We start from the raw sequence: 27,045 nt of genomic DNA on the forward strand, positions 1-27,045 counted from the left end.
ACTGTTACTGCTGCTGTGTATAATGTTTTTTCTTAGTGGAAAACTCCTCACATCTTAACCTCGGACCTTCCTTGAACCTTAACGTGTAATAAGAGCTTTTCCACCATACTGTACTACTGTACTATATTGTATGTTTCCACATTTGGTCTACTGGAGATGCAATAATTAGTCCATTAATCGATTAGCCAATCGAAAGAGAATTAACTGCCAACTATTTTGCTAATTGATTCATTGTTTCAGTCATTGAAGATGTAACTTTGGGCTCTAAGAGACTGTGATGAGCACTTTTTACATTTTAGACCATAGATTATAGACTAAGCGATTAATCAATCATACATAAATAATTGTTAGTTGCAGCCCTAGTATGACTTTTTTTTTAGCTGCTTTTATGTCTTGGTGAGCTAAAGACCAAAACTGACAATGACTATTAATGTAAATTGACTCTGCAATATAAACATTCACTCAGGTTTAATTTCATTCATCTCATTCTGTGCAACACCAAAATTTCCCCACATGCAATGGTGTGAATTTGTTGAGTCTGCTTATTGCTTATATTGCAGGCTATAAATTGTTCTAATATATTTTTATATCTCCTGTCCATTATGTCTCTTTCTCTTTATATTGCTTGGTTACCTATTTTTATTGATGTTTTTCTATTTAATTTTGCCATCCACTTGCTGCTGTTACATTGCAAATTTCCCCGTTGTGGGATTAATAAAGGAATATCTTATCTTATTTTAGCTTAGCTTAGTTTAAGACAATGGAGTTTCTGGCTATTATTGCACCCGTTTTAACATGGAACTTCCAAAGCAGAGTCAGAAACAGAGATTCACACACCAGGCCCTCGAAACATAGGAATGACCTTGCTGCGTCCAGTTCTGGGCCTGAGAGCTGCACGGCAAAACTACACAGAAACCGCAGTGATGGTGAAAACTGCACAGCACGTCACCTGGACGGAGCTGCCACCCATGGAGGACCTCTACATCCAGCAGCGCAGGAAGAAGGTCAGCAGGATCATCGGAGACCCCAAACCACCGACCACCACCAGGCTCAAGGACAGGTCATAAGACTGCTGAAGTCACTATGTCACTTTACTCACCTGAAAGTGAAAGAGTAGCACTTGTTGCTCTCTCATTGCTTAGGTAAACCCCCGAACTGCTCAGTGGCTAACAGGTCAGTTTAACAGTTCAACTTCCTGTATCCTTGTTTTGGGCATATGACCAGCCAGTATCTACTGACCCTCATACTGATCGAAGGTCAGGTTTAGTTTTTTTTAGTCCACAAAACACAGCTGGAGTTTCACAGGAAAACAGAATCTCCAACAACAACCCAATAAAGATCATAAAATGCCTCCATACTGCTGGTCTCATAAAGTCCCAGCATGCCAAGTTGACTTTTTGAAAACTGGTCACCATTCACCTCCATTGTTTGGGAGATCCTGCAACGCTGTTTTCCTGTGCAACTCCAGCGGTGTTTTGTGGACTACAAAACTAAACCTGACCTTCAGCTGGCAGGAGGTTGAGTAGATAATGACTGAATTCTCATTTTTGGGTCCACTATCCCATTAAGGACAGAGAGGTCACCACCTTTTTTGACCACAAACCACAAACATTATAAACTAAAAGTGCACTGCTGTGAGTGGCTAATTTTTGCTCTGTCCCTTTAATTGCAGACTCATCTATGAAGAAGACATAAACATCATTAATAACTCAGAAATCATTATGATTGAAATGCCTTAACTGTTACATTAATTACCATATTGTTCTTGCATGAAGGATAATGTTAAAGCATATGAATGAATTATGAAATCATGTGCGAATTAGAGATCATTCATGCACCCTTACCATAAAGCGTTAAAAAAAAAAAAAAGAAATTAAATATTCTAAATATATAAATAAAAATATTAAGAACATAATTAAAACACATTCACAGTTGAAATACTTTAACGGACCAGTTTCTGAGCATTTTAAAAAAAATATATTTAAATGTTGAATCTATGGTGGCACGTGATTTGTATTTTTGCGGTCAGCCCTTTGATGTGGAGCACGTGAACAGTTTGAGGCCCTCGAGCCGCAGTCATTCGTCAGCGTCACGCTCGAGCACACGTTCACTAAATTAAGACAAATTAGCAGCAGCAGACTTCATAAATATGACCTCTAACTGCAGCCAGCCGTTGTTACTGTGTGATTTCTCATAGGCTGTCAGTCCACATCATGGCGTTTTCCCTGGTGAGTGAAAAAAAAAAAACACATTAAAACGGTTAATTTAATTAAATTTGGACTTTTGTGTATCATGAAACTACCACCGACCTCTCCTCTACACTAAAACTTTCAAGTCAAACTCTAAAAACTCACCAGAAGTGTGTTAAAAGTCGGTTTTCAAGTGTCATAACTCTGTAGCATGAATGCAGGGTTAATTTTTCGTCTACTCCTGCAGAGAAACGACCCCCGCAGGCCGAACAGCCCGGACTCCGAGTCTCCGGCCCTGTCCACCTGCAGCAACGCGGATATCTTCCGCAGGATGAACACCATGCTGGGCAACGCTCTGGACTTCACCGGTGTTTGCACCACACCCAACAACACCAAGGGCAAGGCAGACATACTGTGTGGTAAAGACTCATTCATGCTTCAGTCTGTCTTTTTTGAGTCCACCTGCTGCAGCAGACTGTCAAATAGGTCCAGCTCAAACCGGAAACTGCAGGGCTGCAAAGTTTAAACTCACTTGGTTTGACATTAGGCAAAAATACTTTTTACTTAACTACATTTATTTAATAGCAATAGTCACTAATTACGCTTTAGAGTTTGCATTGCAAACCTCTAGTAAGCTGATAAAATACATTATTAAAGACTAAATCCCTGTGCAAGTGGATTGCTTGCTTGCACAGGACAAATAAGAATGCCACGTCAATTCTAGCAACCAAGCAAATGGTAAAAAAAAATTTAACTATTTTTATGATTGATTAATCATTGAAGTAATGCTTAATGAAAATAGCACTTTGCTTATGAAGATATTAAACTGAATGTCTTTGGGGTTTAGACTGACAGAATAAAACATGATCTTGGACCAGGAGTGAGCACCCTGCAGCTCCGGAGCTGCATGCGGCCCTTCTGCCCCTCTCCAGTGGCTGTCTGTGGCTATGGCAAAACATCTTATGGAAATGAATAACTTTTTTTGTCATTTTTATATATAATCGTAATTCTTACCTTCTCCACTAATAAAAATGTGCTGCCTGTAGACCAAATAAAAAGTTCTAATATTTCATAAACTAAAATTTGCCTTGCAGCCTACACGGTCTACGGCTCAACACCTTTTTCTCTGATTTTTGCCGCTAGCTAGTCTTGAATCTCTCTGCTAACTATGGATGCCAAATCCAGAAAAGATTAAATAGTTTCACCTTTTTTTTTGGCTAGAATGGTTCTTTTGAGAGTAAAGGTTGCCGACTCCTGCCCTGGACTTTGATAAACTGGGGCATTTTTCATTATTTCTAGACATTTTATGGATCTAGATTAAACATGACCATTAATTTTAGTCTTTGTGATTTGATGGCTGCTAATAAATAAGACAATTTGTACAGGGGCAAGTGAAAATTGACTCTGGGCAAGTAAATTTCTGTGTTCATTTTCATGTTTTAAGATGTCGAGTTTAAAGTTTCACCAAAGACATTTCCCTCTAAACTTTTTACATGGAAGCAAATTAATAACTAGGGTTGTTAATGATTAATCATTAATTGATGAATTGCTAACTGAAAATACATTAATCAGTAGTCTAGAAATGGCAGTAATTTCAACTTGTTTGACATTTCTTTGTTTCTGCTGGAGCCATTTGTTGAGTAATGAAACTTAAAATTATGGAAACAGCAGTGTATTTTAATTATCAATGATCACTGGAACAAAATTTGCAACTTTTTTTGCAATTTTTACATGCTGTTGCAACTTGCAAAAAATGCCCTAAAACATTTCAACGTGCATTGCAGTTTTTTAGACAGGCTGCCGTGAAATTGGGCATTTCAGGCGGCAACAATCCCCAAAAAAGCCCTCAAAACCCTGGAGGGACTGATAGATATTTTGTGTTCTATTTAATGCAAAATAACATAAACTGTACGATTAACCCAAATGGAGAACACAATAACAGCAGGAAGTTTATGATTTGAGCAGAGTTCCTATAAATATTTCATCAGATTAGTTTTCCTCTTTTGGGGAATTTTTTATGCAATTCTTTTTATTCTTGATCATAAACATTTAATAAGCTTCTTTTTTGATAAATTCAGTGTTTTATTGTCTTTGATGTTTGGCCATTTGTTCTTTGTTTACACAGTGGATTTTTTTGTAGGACTGCATTTAATGATTATTTTAATTGTTGATTAATCTGTCAATTTTTTTTTGATAATTGATTGAGGAACACTGATCAGCATTTGCTGTCACTTTAAAGACCAAACTACCAAAGGTCCATCCTCAAATGTCTTTTTTTTTTTTTTTACACAACCCAGAGAGATTCAGTTTACTGTTGTAGGAGAATAGAAACCAGAAAATATTAAATTTTAATCTGAAAATCAGACCTTTTCCCCAAAAAATACTTTAGTAGTTTAATTGTTTATTAGTAGTTGGCAATAAATGTACTAGTTGACAACTAATCGATTAATCGTTGCGGCTCTAATTTTGTTTTAAGGTGAAAAGTTGAATCCCCATCAATGGAGGAGCCCCATTTTACTTTCTCAGCCAGAGTTTCCATCTGTTACCTCCTTCACCTTGTCATTATCATTCGGGTGCCAGCAGCTGATTCATGCTGCATCGCTGCTCTGCAGCATTGCAGCACTTCTAAGTGTTTTTTTTTTTTTTTTTTTTTTTTTTTTTTTTTTTTTTTTTTTCCCAAGAGTGAGATTTGCCAAGATTTAAGCTCAGCACGATGCCTGTGTCCTTTACTGAATTAATTTACTAAAGGCTTGTCCACACTTGTAACTTGCACTCTTAATCTACATGATTATGAAGCTTTTATTCAGCCTGACATAAGAAGCAGTACAGCACTGATGTCCCATAAGTTTTAAGTGATACTTCAGTGACTTGTATCTTGAGGTAAACTGAGTTAAACTTCTGGTGTGGCCTCTCTGGCCCGGCACCCCAGCTTGGTGTTGCTGAATCAGGGCTGTAGCTGGCAGCTGGATGCTTTCCAGGCCTGGAGAGGGAAGGGAGGAGCTGGCGGTGCAAATCGCTCCGTCCTCAACATCTGATCAGTCAGCTGCTTCTGCCACAGCGAGCCTCTGCATGCCTGTTTCTCCCCTCTGTGTGTCTGTGTTTGCAAAACTACACTAACTCATGTGTACAGTGGTTATTTAAATCCAGTTTTCTGTTTAGTTGAGCATCCTCAAGTCTCAAGTTCTTTTTAAATCAAGTCTGCTGAGTCATTTCACTCCCATCTCCCATGTTGCCTCCCACCATGCCGCTGTAGCTCTGCCCCTCGCCTCACCCTCCCCTCCCTCCCCTCCTGCCTCTGTCAGCTCGCTCAGGGAACAAGGCTAGACACAGAGTAAGCAGCAGCAGCAGCAGCAACGGTGGCAGCGCTGGCGGCTGTCTTCTCACCGACTTGGAGACGTGCAGTGCTTACCAGAGAGGGGAGTACTTCTATCAACAAGCCAATAGCTCCGACAGGAATTTTTCATTACACAGTTGTTAGGCAAGGAGGCAGGGAGGTGGGGGAAAGCTGATGTCATTAGCAGGGGTGTGCGAGTGCATCAGCAGCCATGTCACATGCTGCTAGGTGGGTCAGTGATGCGGACGGAGATGCATGGCAGTTTCACCGAGCACAGAGGCAGCAGGTTAGCTCCCCCGTCAGCCAGGGTAGGGGGAGATGTGATGATGAGGGAAGTTTTTTTTTTTTAAATGACATTTCCTTTGTGTGACGAATCTCTCGGTGATCTTTTTCTATGTAACGCAGACTGAAACAGTTTTCTTTACAGCTGTCTAACACTTCCTCTCCTCTCTCTGTTTCTACATCTCTGAACTGGATCTTGGACCAAAAAGAGTCGGAGCTGGCTGCGGTGGGCAGCAGGAGGATGCTCTTCCCCAACTGTGGTGGCATGCCCGGCTCCCAGGAGGTGCCGTCATCCAGGGGCCCGCCGGGTGTCACAGACCTGGGCCTGGGCCTCCAGTCGCTCCGGCTGTCCGGGTGGGACAGACCCTGGAGCAGCCAGGAAACGGACACACAGACCTCCCCCTCCCAGGCTCAGACCAGCTCACCCTCCAGTAAGTGCCTGATGTTTTATTACTTAAATTAATTTAAGAACAACAACAAAAGTTTTTGTTTGGATCTTCAGTGTTTTATACCACATAATGATCCAGAGTGTGGTTGATGGTGGTAGCAGTTTTCCCAAGAGTTTATCAGCTCTCATTACTCCTTTTTTTTGTATTACAGTAGATGTTATAACATCTGAGGTTTTGATTTGTGCCCTCGTTTCTGTTGAAATATGTGGTGGCTGGTCTGTGTGTGGGAACAGGCTGTAGCGTCACCAGGGAGGATGATGTAGCAGTTTTGCTTTGCTGCATCTCATGCTATCCAGCAGGCAGGAAAAAAAGGTCCACTGAAGCTACTTTTCTTTTCCTCAGACCTATAAGGAGGCGAGTTTTGATTTTAAGTAAGAAGTTCAGTCATATTCTATATATTTAATTATATAACCTGTTGCTCAAATGGGTGCCAGGATGTTGAGGTTTCCCAGGCACAGTAGGTAGTTTTGGTCAGGATACAAACCAGATAAGTCATTTAGCTGCTTAAAGGGATAGTTGAGGTTATTTGAAGGGGGGTCATATGTCATTATCATCAACAATCAGTGTTTTACCTACAGTAAGGTCGTCAAGTGTATTGATACTCCAGTACTCTTTCAAAACGACGTTTAAAACAATACAATACAAACATTTGACATTATCAAAAATATCGAACTATAAAAAAGTGCTCATTCATTCGTTAGTGCTCATTAAGACTTCAGTTCGGTCTTTATCGTCCTGCCTGAAGCTTGGCTCACAGCTTGAGCTGCAGCAATGAGGTGGTCAATCGATCAGTTGTCAGCTATTAGATCAATCAGCTATTTTGATAAGAAATTAAATGTTTTGTTTTAAGAAAAATAATCCAAATTCTCCCATTCCAGGTTGTCAAATGTGAATATTTTCTGGTTTCTTTTGTCCTCTGACAGTAAACTGAATATCTTTGGATTGTGGACAAAACAAGACATTTGAGGATGTCACCTTGGGTTTGGCGAATGGTTATCAACATTTTTATGGACCTTACAACTAATCGATTAATCAAGAAAGTGATTGGCAGATTAACTGATGAGGAAAATAATGGTTGGCCTACTTGCAGCATAGCAAAACCAGATGACCAGTGACCAATTCTATACTGCCACTGTGAAGGTTCTTAATTAAATTAATTTTTATTATTTTGTGTACCTTGGCCCTTTTGTCTTTTTGCTGTGGTATCAAAAGAGGTATTAGGTATATATTTTTTATTCTGGTATTGTGACAGCCCCTAACCTACAGTAGATACTGGTCTGCATACCCCCAGTTTAGAGAAGCAGCATTCAAAAAATAAATATCACTTTAAATGTACGCCATGTTCAGAATATTTTCACTGCTTTTCTTTATCAGACAGTCTTTTCTGATTGCAGTCTCTGAACCAACCAGACAAAAGAAAATTCAGATCCAGAAAATTCAGTCTGACTTTGGCGAATCCGAACTTATCTTTTAAAGCACCAAAATCACATAATAGCACAAATTAACCAACCAGTCAAGGCAACAATAGACCTGTGTTCTGAGTCATAAAATTACTGATTTCATCTGCAGTGTTTGGTTAAGATATGATTATCTTTTATTAGTCCTGCAATCAGGAAGTTTGCATTGTGACAGCAGCAAAGGGAAAAGAAAAAATGGAGAGCTGCAACAGTGAATGAGTAAAGATGTTGACAAGGAGAAATAAAATCAGAACAATATAAACAAAAAACTCGACTATTTGTTCCACTGCACATAGGAATTTTGAAATGGCACAGGTTAATATTACAACCAGGTGAAATATGGGAATATTTAGAGTGTTTGGCTTGTATAATGTTTAAAGGCTTTCTGACGGTGAAAATATTCTAATTGTATTTTTAAGTGCGTAAAATGTTGCTGACCCTGTCCACAGCAGTATATTGCTGACCTTCTGTGCTGTTGCCCCTCGGCGTCTCAAAACTGGTGGCTTACTGACAAACATCCACTGTAGCTAATACCAGGAATCATTACCTCGGACACATTAAATGATCTGAACTATCCCTTTAACATGTGTGAATGTGGAAGATGTAACATTTTGGCTGTCAGACAGATCTCAGATGAGCGTCCGTCTCGGGAAGAGGTACCACCGAATGCGACGCTGCCCCACTTGTCGTGACCCCATTTGTAGTTTTATTGTTGCATGTCTAAACCGACCGGTAGAACTTCATTTAGCGATTTCTAAACTAGGCCCGCAACAAAGTGGGACAGAGCTCTGAATGCAGGCTGCAGCTGAATAATCCCCTCAGAGCCTCATGTTCACTGTTACAGGCCACACGGTACATATCTGTCACAGTTGCCAGCTGACTCACTCTGTTATCAAGAGGAAGGAAGACGCTGGTTCATATGCAAGGAGTGGCTGCTCGGAAGTCACCAGACTTTTTTTGGGGAAAGGTGTCACGTGAACTGACCTCCAATAATTGTGCTAAATCACATTGTGCCACACAGATTAGCAATTTTGTCATCAATATTTGTACTGAGATTTTGTTCTGTATGTGCAACATCTATTGCCTTGTCTTTTTTTGTCCCGGGAGAGACGCCCTCTCCTTTGTGCCTCTTCTGAGATTTCTTCCAGTTTCTACTGTTTAAAGGGGTTTTTAGGGTAGTTTTTCCTTCCTAGAGTCAAGGTTTAGTGTGTCATGTGCCGTGCAGCTTGTAAAGCTCCCTGAGGCAAGTCTTTATTTTGAGCTTTGTAAATTAAATTTAACTTATGACTAAAGGGAAAGACGTGTAGCTTCTGTGACAAGATTCTGTTTCAGATTAGTAGCAGCCAAGTTAAACATCAAATGTAAAATTGAAAATGCTTTGAGCGTCGATGCCTCGGGCATTTTGGCTGCCAGCTTTCACACCAAGTATCTTCTTTCTGTTCTCTCTAACAGTTTGTACTTTTCACAAAAGTATAGAAACAGAGGTGTCATGCATCTTTATAGCTACTTAATACCCCATAATGTGCACTCCCAACAAATAATAATCAAAATTAAAACAATGGTATAGTGATACATTTGGTTAAGAAATTTGGATAATAGAAAGGGGAAAAAATAGAACTTAAAAAAAAGAGTGGTTTGACTGAGGGAATACCTTAATATTCAAATAAAACATTTATTTTCTGTATCCTCTTCCATCTCATATTAAAAAGTTTGTTTGTTTCCTAATCCAGTGATTTATTTTCTCCATTTTATAGATTTGGATAGTTGTGTCCTTCCACTTGCTCAGCTGTGACACCTCTGGGTTTTAACCAGTTTTGTTCTTTGCTGTAAAGGACAATTCACCCCAAAATCAAAAACACACTTTTTCTCCCTGGCCTTTAGTAGTGTCACAATACTGCAATTTTTAATTTCAATACAGTACCTTAAAAATAGTGATATTCTGCTATTTTCAATGCATGGGGAAATTTTTTTTCTCACCAGTGAGGGCAGAAAATTTTAGTCTTTGTTTCTTTTAATAAAAATCTATACCATGACATATGGATAAAGCAAATGACGTGAGTGATGAGAAGACGGGAGACAGTGGGACTATGTGGGAGCTGCAGCGTGTGTCAACTCACTGTCAGAGATAAGAGAACGAAAAAGTGCAGCTGCTACATTTTAAATATTCAGTATTGATATTAAATACTTTTGACAACACTAGCCTGTAGACCTTTTTAAATATTTTTTTTTTCTGTGAGTTGTAGAGCCTTAGAGATACCGGCTGGTGCTCAAGGTGCCAAAAAATGAAATTGCATTAGCAGTTTCATGTAAGAACTGCTTTCTGCAGTAGAATCTACCAGAACTACTTTAGGATCTACTAGACCGACTTTCTTTCTTGGAAACAAAATAGTTCCGCTCACAATGAGGTCTGTGGATTATCTTGAGTAACTTGGTCGTGATTTTTGTAGAGACATTGGTGTTTCTTTTTTTTGGTGGTTACAGTGACACAAGCATAATAGTCTCATTATTCTTGAGAGAAGGCAGACAAATCTACAGTCGGTCTCCAAAACTCAGACAAAAAATCTAGATCGACCATAATTTAATTTTTGGGTGAACTGTCCCTTAAGTGCCAATACTCTTAAAATGCTTAAGATGCTCATGAACTTGTGAAAAGTGGCTCTAGTCTTTTACCAAGTAACAGCTGCTCAGGCTCCAACTGCAGTGTGCAGTAAAATATTTTCTCTAGCTTTTGCTTATTTCGGCCAAGTATTCTACCTCCTCACATTTTCACCAGAAACTGTTGTCTCCTCAGGGTATTCAGCTTCGGTAACAGGTGTCATAAAAAAAGTGTGATTGGATTTTCTAAGTGTTCTTTCCAAACTGCTGAGCTTGTAGTTTTCCATGTATTATGTCTTTCCGTGTTTCTGGTGATAGAACTAAATTAGTGATTGCTCTGATTTCATAACTTGTAGATTCTTCTACGATTTGATAGATCTGACCTAATGTTTTTTATCTGCTCTATTAGTTTCTAATACAAGTTATGACGGGGTGATTATAATGAAATTGGATTTCTTTTAGAAGGTAATTTCTCATCTGTAAGTGTTTATAAAAGTGAGGTTTTTTGGTAGATTATAATTCTGATAAATTCTCAAAAGTATCTTCCTTTATCTGTAACTATGATTGTATAAAGTCAGCCCTTACCTGCTTTTTTTTAAAAAACGCATTGTCATTCAAAGTCGGCTTAAATTACCTGTCCATTGCATTTTCCAGGTGTCATCATGTATGTCATAATTTTGGAAACTTGAGTGTGCATGGCAGCCTTTCAGTCAGGTCTGCAGATTCAGCACACAGACCCAGCTTTCTTAATTTGCTCATCCAGTTGCACAAGAGATTCCCTAAAAGAGCAAAGAAAGATTCAAATTTTGAAAAGCAATTTAGCCTCCTGACAAATCGATACGGCTCTGTGGATTCAGCACACACATCCCATTTCCTTCGGTTTGCTCGTCCTCTCGCAAAACGTCAAACAAGCTAAGGGGTAATATCGCCATGACTGCTTGCACAGATCACTCTGAAATGGCTGAGTCACCTCACTGTAAATGGTGCGATTGTTCTGTTTCTCCAGTGCTAGGTATACTGAACAGTCCCTTCAGTAGCATCCTCGGGAAGCCCCCGGGCTACCTGCCCCCTGAGTCCATGAGCATGACTGCTGACTTCTTGGAGAAGTTCCCCAGCATGGCTCGCATGGCAAACCGTCTGGACTCCAGCTCCTTCCTGGACTCTCGCTCCAGCAGTCCGGAAGACTCTGAGACCAGCGGCTTCAGCTCTGGCTCGGACCACCTCTGTGACATGCTGGTAAGAAGCATACTTATTCTGTTATTGATGTTTTATGTGTTGGCCTGTTGTGGGCCAGTGAGGTGGCCGGTTGGACAGCCAGGTCATATGATCACCTGTAGAGAACATAAATATAGCGACACCTCAGAGCTTGTTGAGACATTCAGCTTGAACTGCACTGCTACACACGACATGCCTCACCCTCCATAATGTACCAAACACACTCTACCAGTTTGGTGGTCTATTTAAACTGCAAAAATTTCCCATCTTGCCCTCTGCCAGCTGGTGCCACTGCTGCCCTGCATCAGCATCGCTAAGGCTGGGTACCATTCACATTTGAACAGAAGCATTACCTAGAATTCAGTACTGGTACGCTACTGTCTGTAATAACAAAATGTAATTTAAATTGGAAGAAACATGCAGACTTTTCAATTTCAAGATGATTTATTTCTAAGATTCTATTTAGAGCATTTTACACACTACACAGAAATAAAATCCCTCATGTCAGTTCGTCTCTCCACCCTCCAGTCTGTGTCACCAGGGCAACACTGTTTATGTTGCAGAGGAACTACATGTGATATCCTTCCTGTTATGTCGTCATACCGCTGTGCTTGTATACTGTAAGATTCCCCATTGATGCCGTGCAATTCACAAATATTTGTTTCATGTTAAGGTTTCGGATGTACTAATAAATCTCAGATACTGCTGTAACGTGCTAAATAGCATGCTGGTGAAAGATTTCAGGTGAGTGTTGCTAACGGCAGCAAAATGCTAAGCCAACAAAGACGGTTGTCACTGTAAAATCGCCCAGTTTTATCCAACAACTTATCCCACAAACTAATCATCTGAAGAAGCTGTCGAGTTTTGTAAAGCTTAACTTTACTTGCGAAATTTGGCACAGATTATTTTAATTGGTACTTTGTAATAGAGGTAATGCAGTCAGTACCCTTAAAAGTACAGAGTTTGGTCCCAGACCTCCAGCAGGGTTTAAGATAGTCACTCTTAAATCGGTGTTAACAAGATCTGCAGGAAGTGATGAAGTTGGAGCCTAGACACCAATGTGTGTCCCTCTGCTGTAATAAGGATTTTAAACATGATGTCTGACTGAAATAATAAAATGGTTGCTTGGGCCTTTATTTAATGCTTTTATTATAGATGAGTCGATTGTGTTTATTTGGTGTCCAAAGCTCTGACCTTTTAGTTCCCCTCAAAACGCCGAGCTCAGTCTCTCAGGGGAAGCAAGACTACGGGTTGAGGCTGAGGTAGAGGTGGGGGTCATAAAACGCTGTACAAACAGAAGCAGCGGTGACCGCGTCAGTAGAAGCAAGTGTCTGCATAGCTTTTGATTGCGCTGTGTGGCAGCAGGCCTGCAGCACAAGCGGGCTGCTTCAGTACACCTATCTGATCATAAAGATGCAATTAAAATATGTTGCAGTGAGGTCATATGAGGGGGGAAAAGCAGATTCAAACTGCTGCATGAACTCGCTGGCAGGCTTCGCTGGAAATACAACCCGTTTCTGAAGAGAAGCTCAGAGCAGCAGACTGGAAAGTGACAAGACTTTGTTGTTCTGATGGAATCAGTGATGTGAAAATGTACATGTCAGCTTGCCTTGTAAGCCAACGAAGAACAGGTTCCACTACTCCCTCTTTTAGATGCATTTACATGGACCCTTTTCTTCAACAAATCAGAATTAAAATGACCCATGTAACCTTCTCAATCAGAAGAGACTTGCTGGATTGGAAGGAATTTTCAGTAGTGGTATAAACCTTTTGCTCATCCGTTAATTATGAAAATATTAGCATCTAATGTAAACGCTTAATATGATTGTTTCTCTCTGGCTGGAATAAATATATTCTTCCTGTGCATGTTTGCCCTGCATGGGGGTAACATTAGCTGATGTGAATGAGTTTCTTGATGAGCTGTGAAAGTCTTCTTGCACTCTCCCCTGTTTATGCTGCTGAAATTGCGGCTTAATTAGAACAGCAGAAATGCAAATATTATTCTCAGGGAACGATGTGTCTCAGTCTTAAATTGTATTAACAGACAGAATCACCACTTCTCTTATATTTCTAGCTGATTAGACGCTTCACAGCAGGTGGTTAGAGATTTAAATCACAAGTTTCATCACAATGTGATATCAGCAAATAATTGTTGAATCTATATCATAAAGTCTGCCACAATATATGTTCAGTTCAGATAACATTCACATTATACACTGCCTGGGCAAAAAAAGTCGCACACTAATATTTCATTTGCTGGACTGCCTTTCGCTTTGATTACAGCATGTGTTCGCCATGGCATCATTTCTATAGGTTTATGCAATGTCACATTTATTTCTGTCCCGGGTTGCATTAATTTTTCACCAAGATCTTGTATTGATGATGCGAGAGTCAGACTGCTGTGTAAAGTCTAAAGTCTCCAGCACATCCTAAAGATTCTCAGTGGGGTTCAGGTCTGGACTCTGTGGTGGCCAATCCATGTGTGAAAATTGTCTCATGCTCCCTGAACCACTCTTTCACAATTTGGGTCCGATGAATCGTGGCGTTGTCATCTTGTCGTCAGAGAAGAAAAAAATCCATTGCTGGAAAAACCTGTTCATTCAGTGTATTCAGGTAGTGAGCTGACCTCATTTTTTGGGCACATAATGTTGCTGAACCTTTTTCCATCGCTTCAGAGTCCAATCTTTATGCTCCCTAGCAAATTGAAGCCTTTTTTTCCTGATAAGCCTCACTGATAAGTGGTTTTCTTAAGACTGCACAGCTGTTTAGTCCCAGTCCCTTCAGTTCTCTTCACATTGTGTGTGTAGAAATGCTCTTACTGTAACACAGCTTTGAGTTCTACTGTTTTACGATTTGATTTCACCAAATGTTAAACTGATCTTTGATCACAATCATTTGAGTTTTTTTTCCGACCACATTTCTTCCTTGAAGATGATGGTTCACCACTATCCTTCTAGGTTTTAATAATGCGTTTGACAGTTTCAGCAGTTTCATCAATCTCGTTAGTTGTTTTCTTTCCTTGATGCAGGCCAGTAATTTCTGAAACAGTAACATCTTTTCCATGACCACAGGATATGTCTTCTGACATGGTGGTTTAAGAAATGAGAAGCTGCTCACTGCATCAGTTTGGGTTAAATAACTTGTTACCAGCTGAAACACTTTAATCACTGCAGTGATTATCCAAAGGGAGGATCTTACCCGTTTGCTTCATTAAAGGTCTATTTGTCAACTCACAAAAAGCAGCTAAATTAATTTGACAATTTTATGGCTGAACTCTTCCAGATATTTGTGACCGGCATACTGTGGAAATTTTAAAATAAAGATGCATCTTAAACATGAATCATATTGGAGTATTAAATTGACATATCAGTCTAATGAATCAAACCACATTGCATGTCCCACAGCATTTAATCTTAACTTTCACCATCTGGTTGAAGAAATCTTGTCCATGTAACTGCTTTCATCAGCAGCTGCTTTTTGTTTACATAAATATGATTGATTCAATACACTGCTCATATTTTATTTGCTAGATGATATTAGTCTCCGGTTTCCAGTAAGGTACAAGTGCCTGAACATGTTTGTTTCTCTGCAGTCGACTCTGCGGATTTCCCCTCCCCTGCCTTATCTTGCATCAAACATGCAGAAGGATCTGCTGCGACTTGGCTCCCGTCTGGACCCCCAGGACTCCAGCTCTCCTCTGACCCCACCATCCAGTGCCAGCCCCGCCTCCTCAGCCATCTCCCGCCGCTGGCGCACCGGCTCTCCATGGCCTGGTTCAGACATGCTTGATCAGTCGGATGACGCGTTCAGTATTGAGAGGGAGGCCCGCCTCCACAGACAGGCTGCAGGTAAATCTAAAACAAATCTGACTGAGCACTGTTCTACCCTTTTTCATTGTCTTATAGCCTAGCTTTAACGGCGTACGTGGTTATGTTGTCGGCATTTTTGCTTACTCCTTTTTCTGGACTCGTCAGCTGTGAATGAGGCCACGTTCACCTGGAGCGGTCAGCTGCCTCCCAGAAACAACAAAGACCCTCTGTACTCCTGCAAGGTCTTTCTGGGTGGCGTGCCCTGGGACATCACAGAAGGTACCTACTGCTTTAATTTTACACTGGCAGACCTCTTTTGATGATTTTTACATGCTTATTACTGTTAATCATCATGTGCAATGAGTGAGCAGCCTTTAAGGGACTGTGCTTAAATCCATACGTTGATTAAAACACAGATTAAGTGTGTGCAGCTTTACAGCAGCTGCCATAACTCTGGTTTAGATGAGCTAAGATGATGCTTTATCAATCTGCCAGACAGAAACTTCAGGTGTTAAAGAAGCGTCAGTACAGGTAAATGGAGAATCAAAGTGTATAAAATATCAGAATAAGAAAATACACAGAGCAGTTAAAACATACGGTACAAAGAACTGGTGTTGCACTTGAACTACTATTGCAATTCTGTCCCAAGCAAAATGAGTGGTGTGATTAGCAGCAGTAATGTATTACAGTGTACTTCAGAATATGGTATTATTGTAGAAAGTGAAAGTGAAGTGGACATGGTGCAAGTATTGCAAATTAAATGCAAGTAGCATCAGTCTGAAACTTAAAGTGCTCCACTGTTTGACCATGAGGTTGTTAAGGGGATACAAGGTGTTTTCCGTAATACGTAACGATCAGAAAGGTCAAAGGGGAAATACCAGGAGCTGTTAGAGGTGGTGTTGGAGAGAAGATGCTTTCGCAGACAGTTTGCTGCAGTGTGCTGGGTCAAACTGAACAAAGAAAACTGTACCTGCAATAAGACTGAAACTGATTTTTCAAAAAAGGAAAAGGAGTTTACCTAGTGTGTAGCAGGCCACATTTTGCCTTTTGTCATAGCTCAAAAACTGACATCCATTGAAAAGTTTGGTCTCATTTCGAACTGGAACATTTGCTAAAGGACTGTATTGGCAAGGATCTGGTGATATGATGCATATCACAATACGATTCAATATGTTTTCTTATATTATAATAATCTAAGCAAGGTGATATACTGCCTCTTTTTTTAATCAAATTTTAAGAATACTGTCAGTGTGAAGAACACACCACCATACACATAATACTTGAGTTTAAAAAAGTTAGCTTTTTTTATGCAAACAGAACAGGGAACCTAGATAAGAACAATGCTATTTAACAGTCATGGGTTTAAACAACACAAAATGAACCGTGGCCATGAATCTTTGCATGCATCAAGATATCCAGAGAGTGTTTTATGAATTGATACAGTATCACGAAACATATGATACTCAATATTTTTGATATTTTCTTACACTTGTATTCTGCAAGTTAATGCTATATTCGATGTATTACGATGCACTAAAATTGGGCACTTAGGTTTGGTGACATCTACCAAGTTGGTATAAGACAGTGTCTTGAGTGAAATGTTGCAATCGATTGTTTTAAAAACAGAACTCTGGCAAATCTGAATGGAAACATTACCTTGATACAGAAGGCTTTTAAGTCACAATTAAGTCCAATTCAGCACAATACAAGATTCATAAATCTCTTTATTTTAGCTGCTGTATTGACTGTAAAAGCGCTGCAAGGAACAACTGACTGAATTAAAGTCTTTGTCCTGGAAGTGAGAGGGAGATGGGGAGGGCTGTTTGGTGTGATGTTACAACAAAATGTTTGCGACTTAAACTGCTATAAATATTTTGTCTGTTTAGAAATTTGAACTTACTGTCTAGTTTGTTTCCTGAAGTTTATACAGTTCGGTGAACTCAGGACACTAAGTACCACCACACTATTCTGTGCACCTTAAAGAAAGCTGAGACTGTATGAAACACTATGTAGTGATAATTAAACTATTGCCTACATCTGTAAAAGAACTTGCACTATAGGACATAAAATTTATTCCAAACTTTGCAAATCTCACTGATTGCCTCTGGCAGTTGTGGTGGCTTTGCAGTAGGTGCTTCACCATCTGTTGCCTGGCAGAGATCTGCATCCTGTGAAGTGAATTCTTGTCTTGGTGATGGATTCGGCAAATTTCAGGTCATAATTTCCCACCATTGAAACGTTCCCATTAAAAATGGAGCCTCATATAAATGGAAGCATGATATGAACTTGTATTTTTTGGATGCTCACCATTGAAAACAGGAGATGTCATTACACTTATTTTATGTCTTGGGTATTTTTAAGCTGTCTGAATGTTAACTTCCCACAACCACATCTGTTAAAACTAGAAATGTCACTTTATAGAAGCCAGACTCAATGAAACGGATTCTATTTTACTGAAGAAATGTTTTTTTTTATTATTTGTATAGCACTTTTCTAAACACGGTACAAAGTGTTTCACCCTAGGCAAATTATAAGCAAATCATAAAAACAATTTGATCGTAAAAAATTCCAAGTAAACAAAATCCAAGCGAATAAAACAGCAAAATATACTGTCATTAAAAAATAACAAGGAAATTTCAATAAAACCAGCAAAGGAGAGCTGTAAAAAAAAAAATCAAAGCAAATAAAACAAAAAGGCAATAAAAGGCAGTTAATGAAAAGTAGGAAAGGTAAGTATGTTTAAAGAAATCAGGTGAGCAGAATGAGGGGCTGCTTTTAAATCTCTTAGGTGGCTCGTTTCATAACATTGGGGCTCTGGCTGTAAATGCTGTCACCTTTAGTTATAAGCCATCCCTGGGGAACAGATAAAAGTTGTAAATTTAGTCTGTTCTTTTTCCAGCCGGCCTGATCAACACCTTCAGCGGTTACGGCCCTCTGACTGTGGAGTGGCCGGGTAAGGATGGAAAGCACCCTCGCTGTCCTCCCAAAGGTAATGTGGCTAAAGGTAACAACGAGCTGGTAGGCTATTTTATCTTTTTCCTTCATGGTTTCGGGGTGACACAGTGGTGAACACAGGGCATGCTGGTGAGTTTGACTGCTGGTCTCCAGAGCTACTTTAGGCGGTGATAAGTGGGGCTTAAATGTAGCAGAAAACACGGTGGTAGATGCAGGGAGTTGGTGCATTAGAGCTGTGGTGAATGTCAGTTTGAAGGGTTTCTGTGATTTTTCAGAGGTATTGATTCAACTCGCTGGTCTTTTTTTAGGCTGATATAAGGCTGAGTAAATATTCTGTCAGTGTTTGAGCATCTACTCGTGACTGCTGTTCATCTTAATGCAGGTTTTACTGCTCATGTCCTCAGATTTTATGACATTTCTACTTAAAATTCTTCCACCACTCTTTGCTGCATAACAATACAATTAACTGATAATCACAAGTTTCAACAATTTTGATTATCTAGTTTCTTTTAAGCTGACAAATTGCAAACTGCTGTCTAACTTAATGACTCACTTGTGAGGCGATCTCTAACTGAACTTGGCAGTATTTGCTGCCTGAATATCTTGAAAGTGATTGTGCCAAAGTCTAAATTCACACCATAGTACTGCTGAGGGCTGCAGTATTCCCGTATTCTGAAGTATTTTCTGTTTTTAGGCTATGTTTATCTGGTGTTTGAGAGCGACAAGTCTGTGCGGGCGTTGCTCCACGCCTGCTCCCAGGACCCGTTTCACCCCGAGGACAGCAGAGAGTACTACTTCAAGATGTCCAGCCGCAGAATGAGATGCAAAGATGTGAGTAGAAACTAAACATGCAAGACACAATAATGCACAGTACTTTCTTTTCATGCCAGTTTCTAATTTTTATTCACATTTCAGAGAGAAATATTCCACTATGCCACAATCACTTGTGCACAAAAATATTAAGTTGAAAAAGTTGTTAAAGCACATGAAGAGTTTATTAAATGATTTTTCATGATTCTAGCTTCTCAAATTTCAGGATTTTCCACATTTCATTTAGTCCTCTTCAATTCAATTTTAATCATGTTTCATTTTATGCCATCAGTTGGACAAAGTGAAACACTGAAGATGCCACTTTTAGCTCTGTAATTTTTGCAGCAACTATTTCACAATTTTTATAATTCAAATAATCAGTCAATTGAATCAAATGAAGCAAAGACTTTGTGTAGCTGTGTCATCATTTGAGAATTTCAGCTTTTGTTAAAACAGACGTTTGTAGAAAATCGCTTTATTTCTTAAAGTGAGTTATCAAGCGTCTGCATCAAAACTTGAGTATCGTCTTAGAACTGGTATCGAAATTAGAGATGTCCGAAACTGATCCTAAGAATCAGCATCAGGAGTGATCCAGGCATTTTTTTTTAATAGATTGCCACCAGTTAAAATAAATCTGATCCTTTCTTTACTGGTTTCTATTGTCTTGTTCACCTCAGCCTGCTAGTGCCGCAGTGCTGCTCCCTTTTTACCTCAGATGGGCCCGACAGTGCAGCATTTCACTTCATTCCCAAATAAAAATAATTTGGCTGCAGTAGTGGGTGTGACTCAGAGTTCTGACACCGACATTGGCAAACGGCACAAATTGGCAAAAATTCTGACGCTGCTTATTAGCAAATATCAGTGTCCAGACTATTCAGGTTGCAACCTCTTCCTTTTGAGCAGAGTAAAGAGTCAGAGTAAATGGCAAATGTCGGCGGTGGATCATATCAGCAAGTCACTCAGGGACTTGATATTAATTAGAAAGCTGACGGGACAAAATTGTATTTGTCAAGTTTGTGTGCTCTCTACAGGCTGGTGTCTGTGCTCAGCCAGAGAGTGAAGCTTCTGCCCTCAAACTAACAAATGTCAGATACATATATAATCAACACTTAGGTAAATAAGAGTATTAATACTCTCTATTGGCAGATCTTCAATGTTAAAGACTCAAATTAAGTTCAGTCGAGACATCCCTGATTAAAATGATTGCTAATGCAAACAACACGAGCCCTCCTCTGCAGCCTGGTTCTTCAGTTCAGTTCTTCAGGAGAACAAAACAAGGTTTAGTCATCTGTCACCGACTCCTGTGACTCTTGTCCCTCTTCTGTCACAGGTGCAGGTGATCCCCTGGGTCATCTCTGATAGCAACTATGTGCGCTGCCCCGCCCAGCGTTTGGACCCCAGTAAGACGGTGTTTGTTGGTGCGCTGCATGGCATGCTGAACGCTGAGGCGCTGGCCAGCATCATGAACGACCTGTTCGGAGGCGTCATGTACGCTGGCATCGACACGGACAAGCACAAGTACCCCATAGGTGAGAGCGTGGGTGTTTAGTCAGATTTCTGCTGCGCATTTAAGTGAAACACATTGTGCGAATACAGAAACACCAAGTTCCATTTTGCCTTCACAGTTTGTAGACCTCTTAGACTGAGTTGTCATTAATTTACCTTCAGTGTATCTGAACATGTGGTGATGCAGGAATCTGCTGTAGTTTGTGTAGCGCTGCGTGAAATTGGTCACGTGTCTTGAGTCATTTCTTTTATATTCAGGATTTCTTTTATCAGAAGTGGTCCCCTTTAAAAAAAAAAAAGAAATGGTGCATGAAACCTGCATTCATAACCTTTTCTGAAAGCAGAGTCACATGCATAACAATAACAGACCAAAGTCAGTTTCAGTGGATTACTGTGATCAGTGTTTTCACTGTAGTTTCAGAGGCAAAATATGTGGATTTAACTTTGAGCTACAGCCCAATTATCATTTGATATGCTGATGTTGAGTAAATGGTCCAAACAGTTTTGGATGCTCATTACAGCTATCAAATATGTTTTATATAAACTTGCTGTGCAGAGTGTTTTTCTGCCTAAACGATCGGATCCAAACTGAATTATTGAACTCTCGTGTGCAGGCTCTGGACGTGTCACTTTTAACAATCAGCGCAGTTACCTGAAGGCTGTGTGCGCCGCATTTGTGGAGATCAAAACCCCCAAGTTTACAAAGAAGGTAAGAAGATGCACTGTAATTGGCCCTTGTACTTTCTGTAATCATTAATATTTCTTCAGTTTAAGACATTTAATCAAGGAGTGACTTATACAATAGCAAAGTTAAGGCCTCGAATCTAATTTTTATTCATGTTTATTTAAACATTAGGGATACACAATATAATAAAAATCATCCCAATATTTGTCAAAATAATCACAAGATATGATTCATGATAAGTGGAAATGATCATTTTTGCATCAGTTTTCACATTTACTGAAAATCTCTTAAAATCATGGTGACATTCGTTTGGAAAAACTATTTGCAGGCCGGGACGTCTCTGCAGCACCACAGTACCTCATAATGCTGTGCTGTCACTTTTTTCTTAATCAGAAAAAAGCAGCTCTTGTGACTTGTATATTGCACTTGGCCATATTCCAATTTAAGTAATATTTTGGTTAATTGTGCAGCTCTATTACAAATCTGCTTGTAAAGCACAAATGCTCCTAAGCCATGCTGAAGTGAATCTTTTCAATGACTTAGCAAGTTGGTTTGTGTTTAATCAGAGGGTTTTCACTTAATGAGATGCAAAAACGGTTAAAAAGCTTCCACCACTTACTGTGACGTCTGTAACCATGCGTTTGCCTGTTCCCTCAGGTCCAGATTGACCCGTACCTGGAAGACTCCATGTGTCAAGTTTGCGTTCGCCAACCCGGGCCTTTCTTCTGCAGAGACCAGGTCAGTGGAAACTTGCACTCAATCGTTTTATTAAATCATCCACTTCATGGTGTTTTGGGTCAGTCGGTGTTTGGCCAGTAGTTTTTGTCATGTTTTGCTCTGACAGTTTACCCTCAAAATGTGGTATTTATGGTCCCAGACTGTGATGTTTGACTGAATAAACACCAGAAAAGCAAAATTGGCTATATCCTGCCACAAAATCAGGATGAAGTGCATGACAATCCATTTCTATGCTTTATGAAAAACAATTTTATTAAGTAAAATAAATGCAGTAAAATGAAATTCAATTAAATGAACCACAAAGGTGTTTTAGCACATGCCAGATGCAATAAAACCATGATCGTCAAATGTAATGATGAAAATTATTTGATAACATTGTGGTTCATAAAAGGATAATTCAGGTTTATTATTAATCATGATCTTATTTGGCCAATTGTGTCCATAGTGTCTGTACAGCAAGTACAACATTATTACTCATTACTTTTTAATTGCTGAGATCTGGGAACACAGCAAGATGACGACTAAAATGTTAAACGGTTATATGTCCGTGTTAGCAACTTTTTTCACTTTGCCAGCAAAATCATCATTTTTGAAAATCCCAGTTGACAAACTTCCTCCTTCAAAAGAAAACTGCACAACTATGGAAAGTACAATGGCTCAAAGTTGAACTGAGGGATTACTAAACACTGAGGGAAGGGCTGGATGACATGGCTTAAGGTTGTCAAAAGTATTTATACTTTTTCTATATTAAAATTAAACAATTATAGTATTGACAGTATCAAAGGTTTAGACAATGTAGTAATCATTTCAGACAGTTCAGTCTTTATCCCGTTGTGTGCAAAGGATTTTTTTGGTCTGTGGTATCACGTATGATTCTAAGACTTTAGTCTCATGTCATGGTATTGATGAAATGATCGCAACGTAATATAGGGAAGGGCAATATATCAACAGTTCAATCTCAGAATAAAGAAGTTCAGCTTTTATTTAGTCTTGTTTACAACCTTGATTGACCGTTAAGACTGTTGGACTTCTGTGTAGTGACATCGCTGTTCCCATATTTCAGCAACTAACTTGGTAAATACAAAGTTAAAACTGATGGAAACCATTGTCCAGGGATAAAAAAAATAAGTTGTAGTAAGACAGAAGTATACTTTAAATTGTTATGTTGAGCTGTTGTGCAGAAATTCAGTTTGAAATGATTGCTTGAAAGTATTTTACAGCAGACATGTTATGGGTGAAGGTAGCCTGTAACGAGCTCATTGACTGTCTGTTGACCCTCAGGCCTGCTTCAAGTACTACTGCCGCTCTTGCTGGCACTGGCAGCACTCCATGGACATCTTGAGCAACCACCGGCCCCTCATGCGCAACCAGAAGAACAGGGACTCCAGCTAGAGCGGATGGATCCAAACAATCTGAAGGGCCAGAGGAAGAGCCCCTGTGAAACGGGGCACGGCTGCCCGCCAAGGAGAGCACGTGTGCCAGACGTCCCTCAGAGCGAGGGCACCATGGCACTCCACCAGGCACTTGGGATATCACTGTAGAAAATGTTCACTTTTTGCACTTGCTACATTTTTGCTGTTGTTCACAGTGGCACTATGCACAGTGACCTTGTTGGGAGAGACAAGGGGCCCTTCACACTTATGCATTTTCCCAGACTTGTGGCCAGACAGAGAGATGGGAGTCAGCCTAAGGTTAAGAAGTGGATGAAAATGCCATTTCTTTTTTCTTTTTGTTTACATGTGTTGCATAGTGAAGAGCAATCACGCAAGTCTCATTGCCGTTCATTGGCAAATGCCATACAGTGCCTTTAAATTTTTATTTTTTTCCCCCTCCTCCCGCCCCACCCCCCCGCCCCCCCTTACCCCCAGTTGGCATCCGTTTTTTCCTGTGCAGGCCAACTGCTGTTTCTTACTTTTGGGAGTTGAATGTTGGGCTTCATTTAACCAGTCGCATTTCAGACATTTTTACGCAGTTTTTTACTAATTTGTACACAAACGGTTTTAAGTCATGACATGAAAATTTTGAACAGAATTCTACCAGGCGGCTGTTTATGGGAGAAACCCCCCCTTTTTATTTTTTCCTTTTTTTTTTCCTCATACATTTTTCTGTGGCTAGTTTTTTTCCTTTTTTAATTTGCCCTCCCAAATTTCAACTGAATGGGCACAAAATGTTGGAAGTACTACTTTAAACTTGCTTTGTTGGTCCAGTTATATTAAATGTATGTAACAATAGTACTGGATACGCTTCAACTGGCGATCCGTCTTTTCTCAAGCAACTGATGGACCCCGTTAAGCCTAGAGTAGAGTGAATGAACATTTGATTGTACATAGTTTGATTTTTGCACTTTTTAATTTGCACGTTTGGAGAGGTGGCAGTGGTTTTTAATCACTTTTGTACATCAGCAGGGGGACACGCCTATGTTAGAACAGCTGCTTGTTTCCTGTTGAATGTCAGAACTTCCACTTAGCTGATGATAAATTTAATCTATCCAGAGCTTGAGTAGACCCCAGTAAATGATTCCACGCTTTCTTAATCCCATTTTGCCTTTCCTGTTCCAGTTGGACATAAATGCATAATAAGCTGTGTGCCAAAGACAAAGTGTCTTTTCTTTATCCATTAGGTTTGTCATGCTGAGCTTGTTGTCCCTTTAGCCCAGCTGCTTTTTAGAGTTTTGAAAGTCTACCTCATTGTGGTCTGCCAAGTTTGCTGCTACTTACAGTTGTGGAGTATGTTCAGATTGGGCACAATAAAGGTGTTTAAGCATTAACGGTCATGTCTGGACTCTTGATTGATATGAATGTTGTATTGTGGAGTGTTCTTGCAAACATCCTGGTCTCATTAAAGGGATAGTTTAGATTTTTTGTTTAAGTGGTGCTCTGAGGTACTTATAGTCAGTGTATTGCCTACAATAGATTATCGGCACGTTCCCAGTTTGCAGAAGCAGCAGGAGTACCAGTGAATGAAGCAAAGCAATGAACTGCTGTTTGGGGGGGGGGGGGGGGACAATATTAGTTTAAGTGTACACTATATTTAGTTTTTTCACTGCTTTACCTTGCAGTCGGACAGTCCTTCCTGACAGGAAATTGCCATTTATGAGCAAAATATTGCTTTCTCCAAATCAACCAAATTCCTTTTAACTTGCTTCACAGAAGTGTTCTGCAAGATAAAAGGAGTCTGGTTGGTTTGGAGGGAGTGAGATTTGGCTTGAAACAGTGGTTTCTTGTTGCAGAGAGCTGTCTGGTGGCCAAGTAAAGTGGTGAAAATATTCTAAACATGGCGTCTACTTAAACTTATATTCTTTTTTTTGTTTTGTTTTGTTTTTTAGGTGGCTAATGTACGTTTTGTTGCTGGCCCTGTCCACAGCTGTGCGTTGCTTAACTTTGTGCTCCGGTACTCCTGCTGCTTCTCCAAACTGGAGGTGTGCTGAATGCCATCTATTATAGGTAATACACCTTCAATGAATAACACACACATGCAACCCCACTGTAAAAAAAAAAAAAAAAAAAAATCCAAGCTATCCCTTAACATCAACAGGTTTTAACTAAACCAGTATTTTATTTAAGGAATTGGGTTGAATTTGTTAGCTTGAAGTGTTTGCAGTTCTGTGTCTGACATGTAAAAATTAGCATTTTCCTTTAAGTAGGTAAATATGAGATTATAGATCATTACATTAGTCTGTTAAACACTAAGAGTGATACAGTGTGTCGTCAAATTCCAGCTCACTTGTTACTGGGTTGTCTATAAGACTTTAACAAGCCTGAGGAAATAACTGATATCACTTCAGTAATTAAAAGATGCGTAGTCCCAAAACTGCAGAGGTTGTGTTTAAAGGGATTAAAACTAAAGACATCTCATCTTGATTTTCAGTCGGCTCCAAAAACACTGGATCTTAGAATTCACATCAGATCTGTGGCAGAGCATCCTCATCTGAGGGTGCAAATGAATAACAGCCCGGAGTCTGAATTTGGAGACTACAAAATAATGAATAAACCCTGGAATGTCTCTGAATCAGATTTGGTGATGTTTTTAGTTATTTTGACCATTTATAAACAACCTAATATGTAAACAGCCTGTAGAACCTGTAGGTTGAGCTTCAGTAGTGTTAAGCTATTAACCCACAGATGGGTCAGAAATTATAACTTTGTATAATCTGTTTTAAAAGGTCCTATATACACACAGTAGTCAGAAAAAAATGAGCAAAAATTTAAGTAGACACAAGCAAAAGACACTAAAACATAGTAAAAATAAGACAAAACAGTAAGAGATGAGAACAGGAAAACAAAAAACATGACAATAAGAAAAAATAAAAATGGTGGATAATATAGGGAAGAATGCAGACGTTTCGTGATGCTGTCTAGTTAATTTAGATAAATAAAAGGAAAGCAATAATTGTGTAATGACAATACAAGTACAAATAAAAAGAATAAGATTGAAATATATTAAAAGCAGACAACCTCGCATAAAAGCAAGTCTATAAAAATGAGTTAAGAAGTGATTTGAAAGATGATATAGATTCTGCAGCCTAATCTCCTCAGGCAGGTTTTCCACAGTCGAGGAGAAAGTTCGGTCTCCTTTAGATTTAAGCCTCGACTTTGGAACAGCCAGGAGGGTCCCGCCTGAGGATCTAATGCTGCGTACTGGCTCATACAGGGTCAGCATTTCAACTATCTAACCTGGGGACAGACCAAGACGGTCTTTAAAAGTGATCAGTAAAATCTTAAAATCCATTCTAAAACACAACGAGCCAATGGAGGGAAGCCATGATTGGGGTGATGTGATGTTGTCTGTTAAAATCAATAGTATAAAATCAGTTGTATTATCTTGACCTTCAGATTTTTGTGAAATGGGATCCTAAAATATTTTATCTTGACCTTCATGCAACTGACTGAGCTTGCTTTGATGTTGATATGTATTTATGTTTCTATGTATGTTTCTATGTATGTATTTACAGTGGTGGCCAAAGTAATTAGAACACCTGACAGATCTGAAAATATTTACCTTTTTTTGCCTCCAAAACATGT

General features: G+C 39.5%; 1 protein-coding gene across 1 annotated transcript; it reads left to right on the forward strand.

Annotated features, from left to right (window-relative positions):
* The first annotated feature begins 2,094 nt into the window (after positions 1 to 2,094).
* On the forward strand, positions 2,095 to 24,791 carry cpeb1b (cytoplasmic polyadenylation element binding protein 1b). The gene is made up of 12 exons (XM_084738615.1): positions 2,095 to 2,228; positions 2,437 to 2,608; positions 6,015 to 6,236; positions 11,313 to 11,542; positions 15,114 to 15,369; positions 15,496 to 15,609; positions 18,230 to 18,334; positions 18,980 to 19,116; positions 20,426 to 20,624; positions 21,216 to 21,310; positions 21,944 to 22,024; positions 23,306 to 24,791. The coding sequence occupies exons 1-12, from the start codon at positions 2,214 to 2,216 to the stop codon at positions 23,414 to 23,416; spliced, it is 1,737 nt and encodes a 578-aa protein (XP_084594741.1). The 5' UTR covers positions 2,095 to 2,213; the 3' UTR covers positions 23,417 to 24,791.
* Positions 24,792 to 27,045: the final 2,254 nt, after the last annotated feature.

This window comes from Lutjanus erythropterus, chromosome 1 (genome assembly GCF_056507025.1).
Source record: "Lutjanus erythropterus isolate fLutEry1 chromosome 1, fLutEry1.hap2, whole genome shotgun sequence".
Lineage (NCBI taxonomy): Eukaryota > Metazoa > Chordata > Actinopteri > Lutjaniformes > Lutjanidae > Lutjanus > Lutjanus erythropterus.

Excerpts from the sequence above, each read along its gene's own strand:
- cpeb1b (XM_084738615.1), top strand. Across the intron at positions 15,370-15,495 it reads CCTCCACAGACAGGCTGCAG|CTGTGAATGAGGCCACGTTC; the intron begins GTAAATCTAAAA and ends TGGACTCGTCAG. Across the intron at positions 22,025-23,305 it reads CTTTCTTCTGCAGAGACCAG|GCCTGCTTCAAGTACTACTG; the intron begins GTCAGTGGAAAC and ends GTTGACCCTCAG.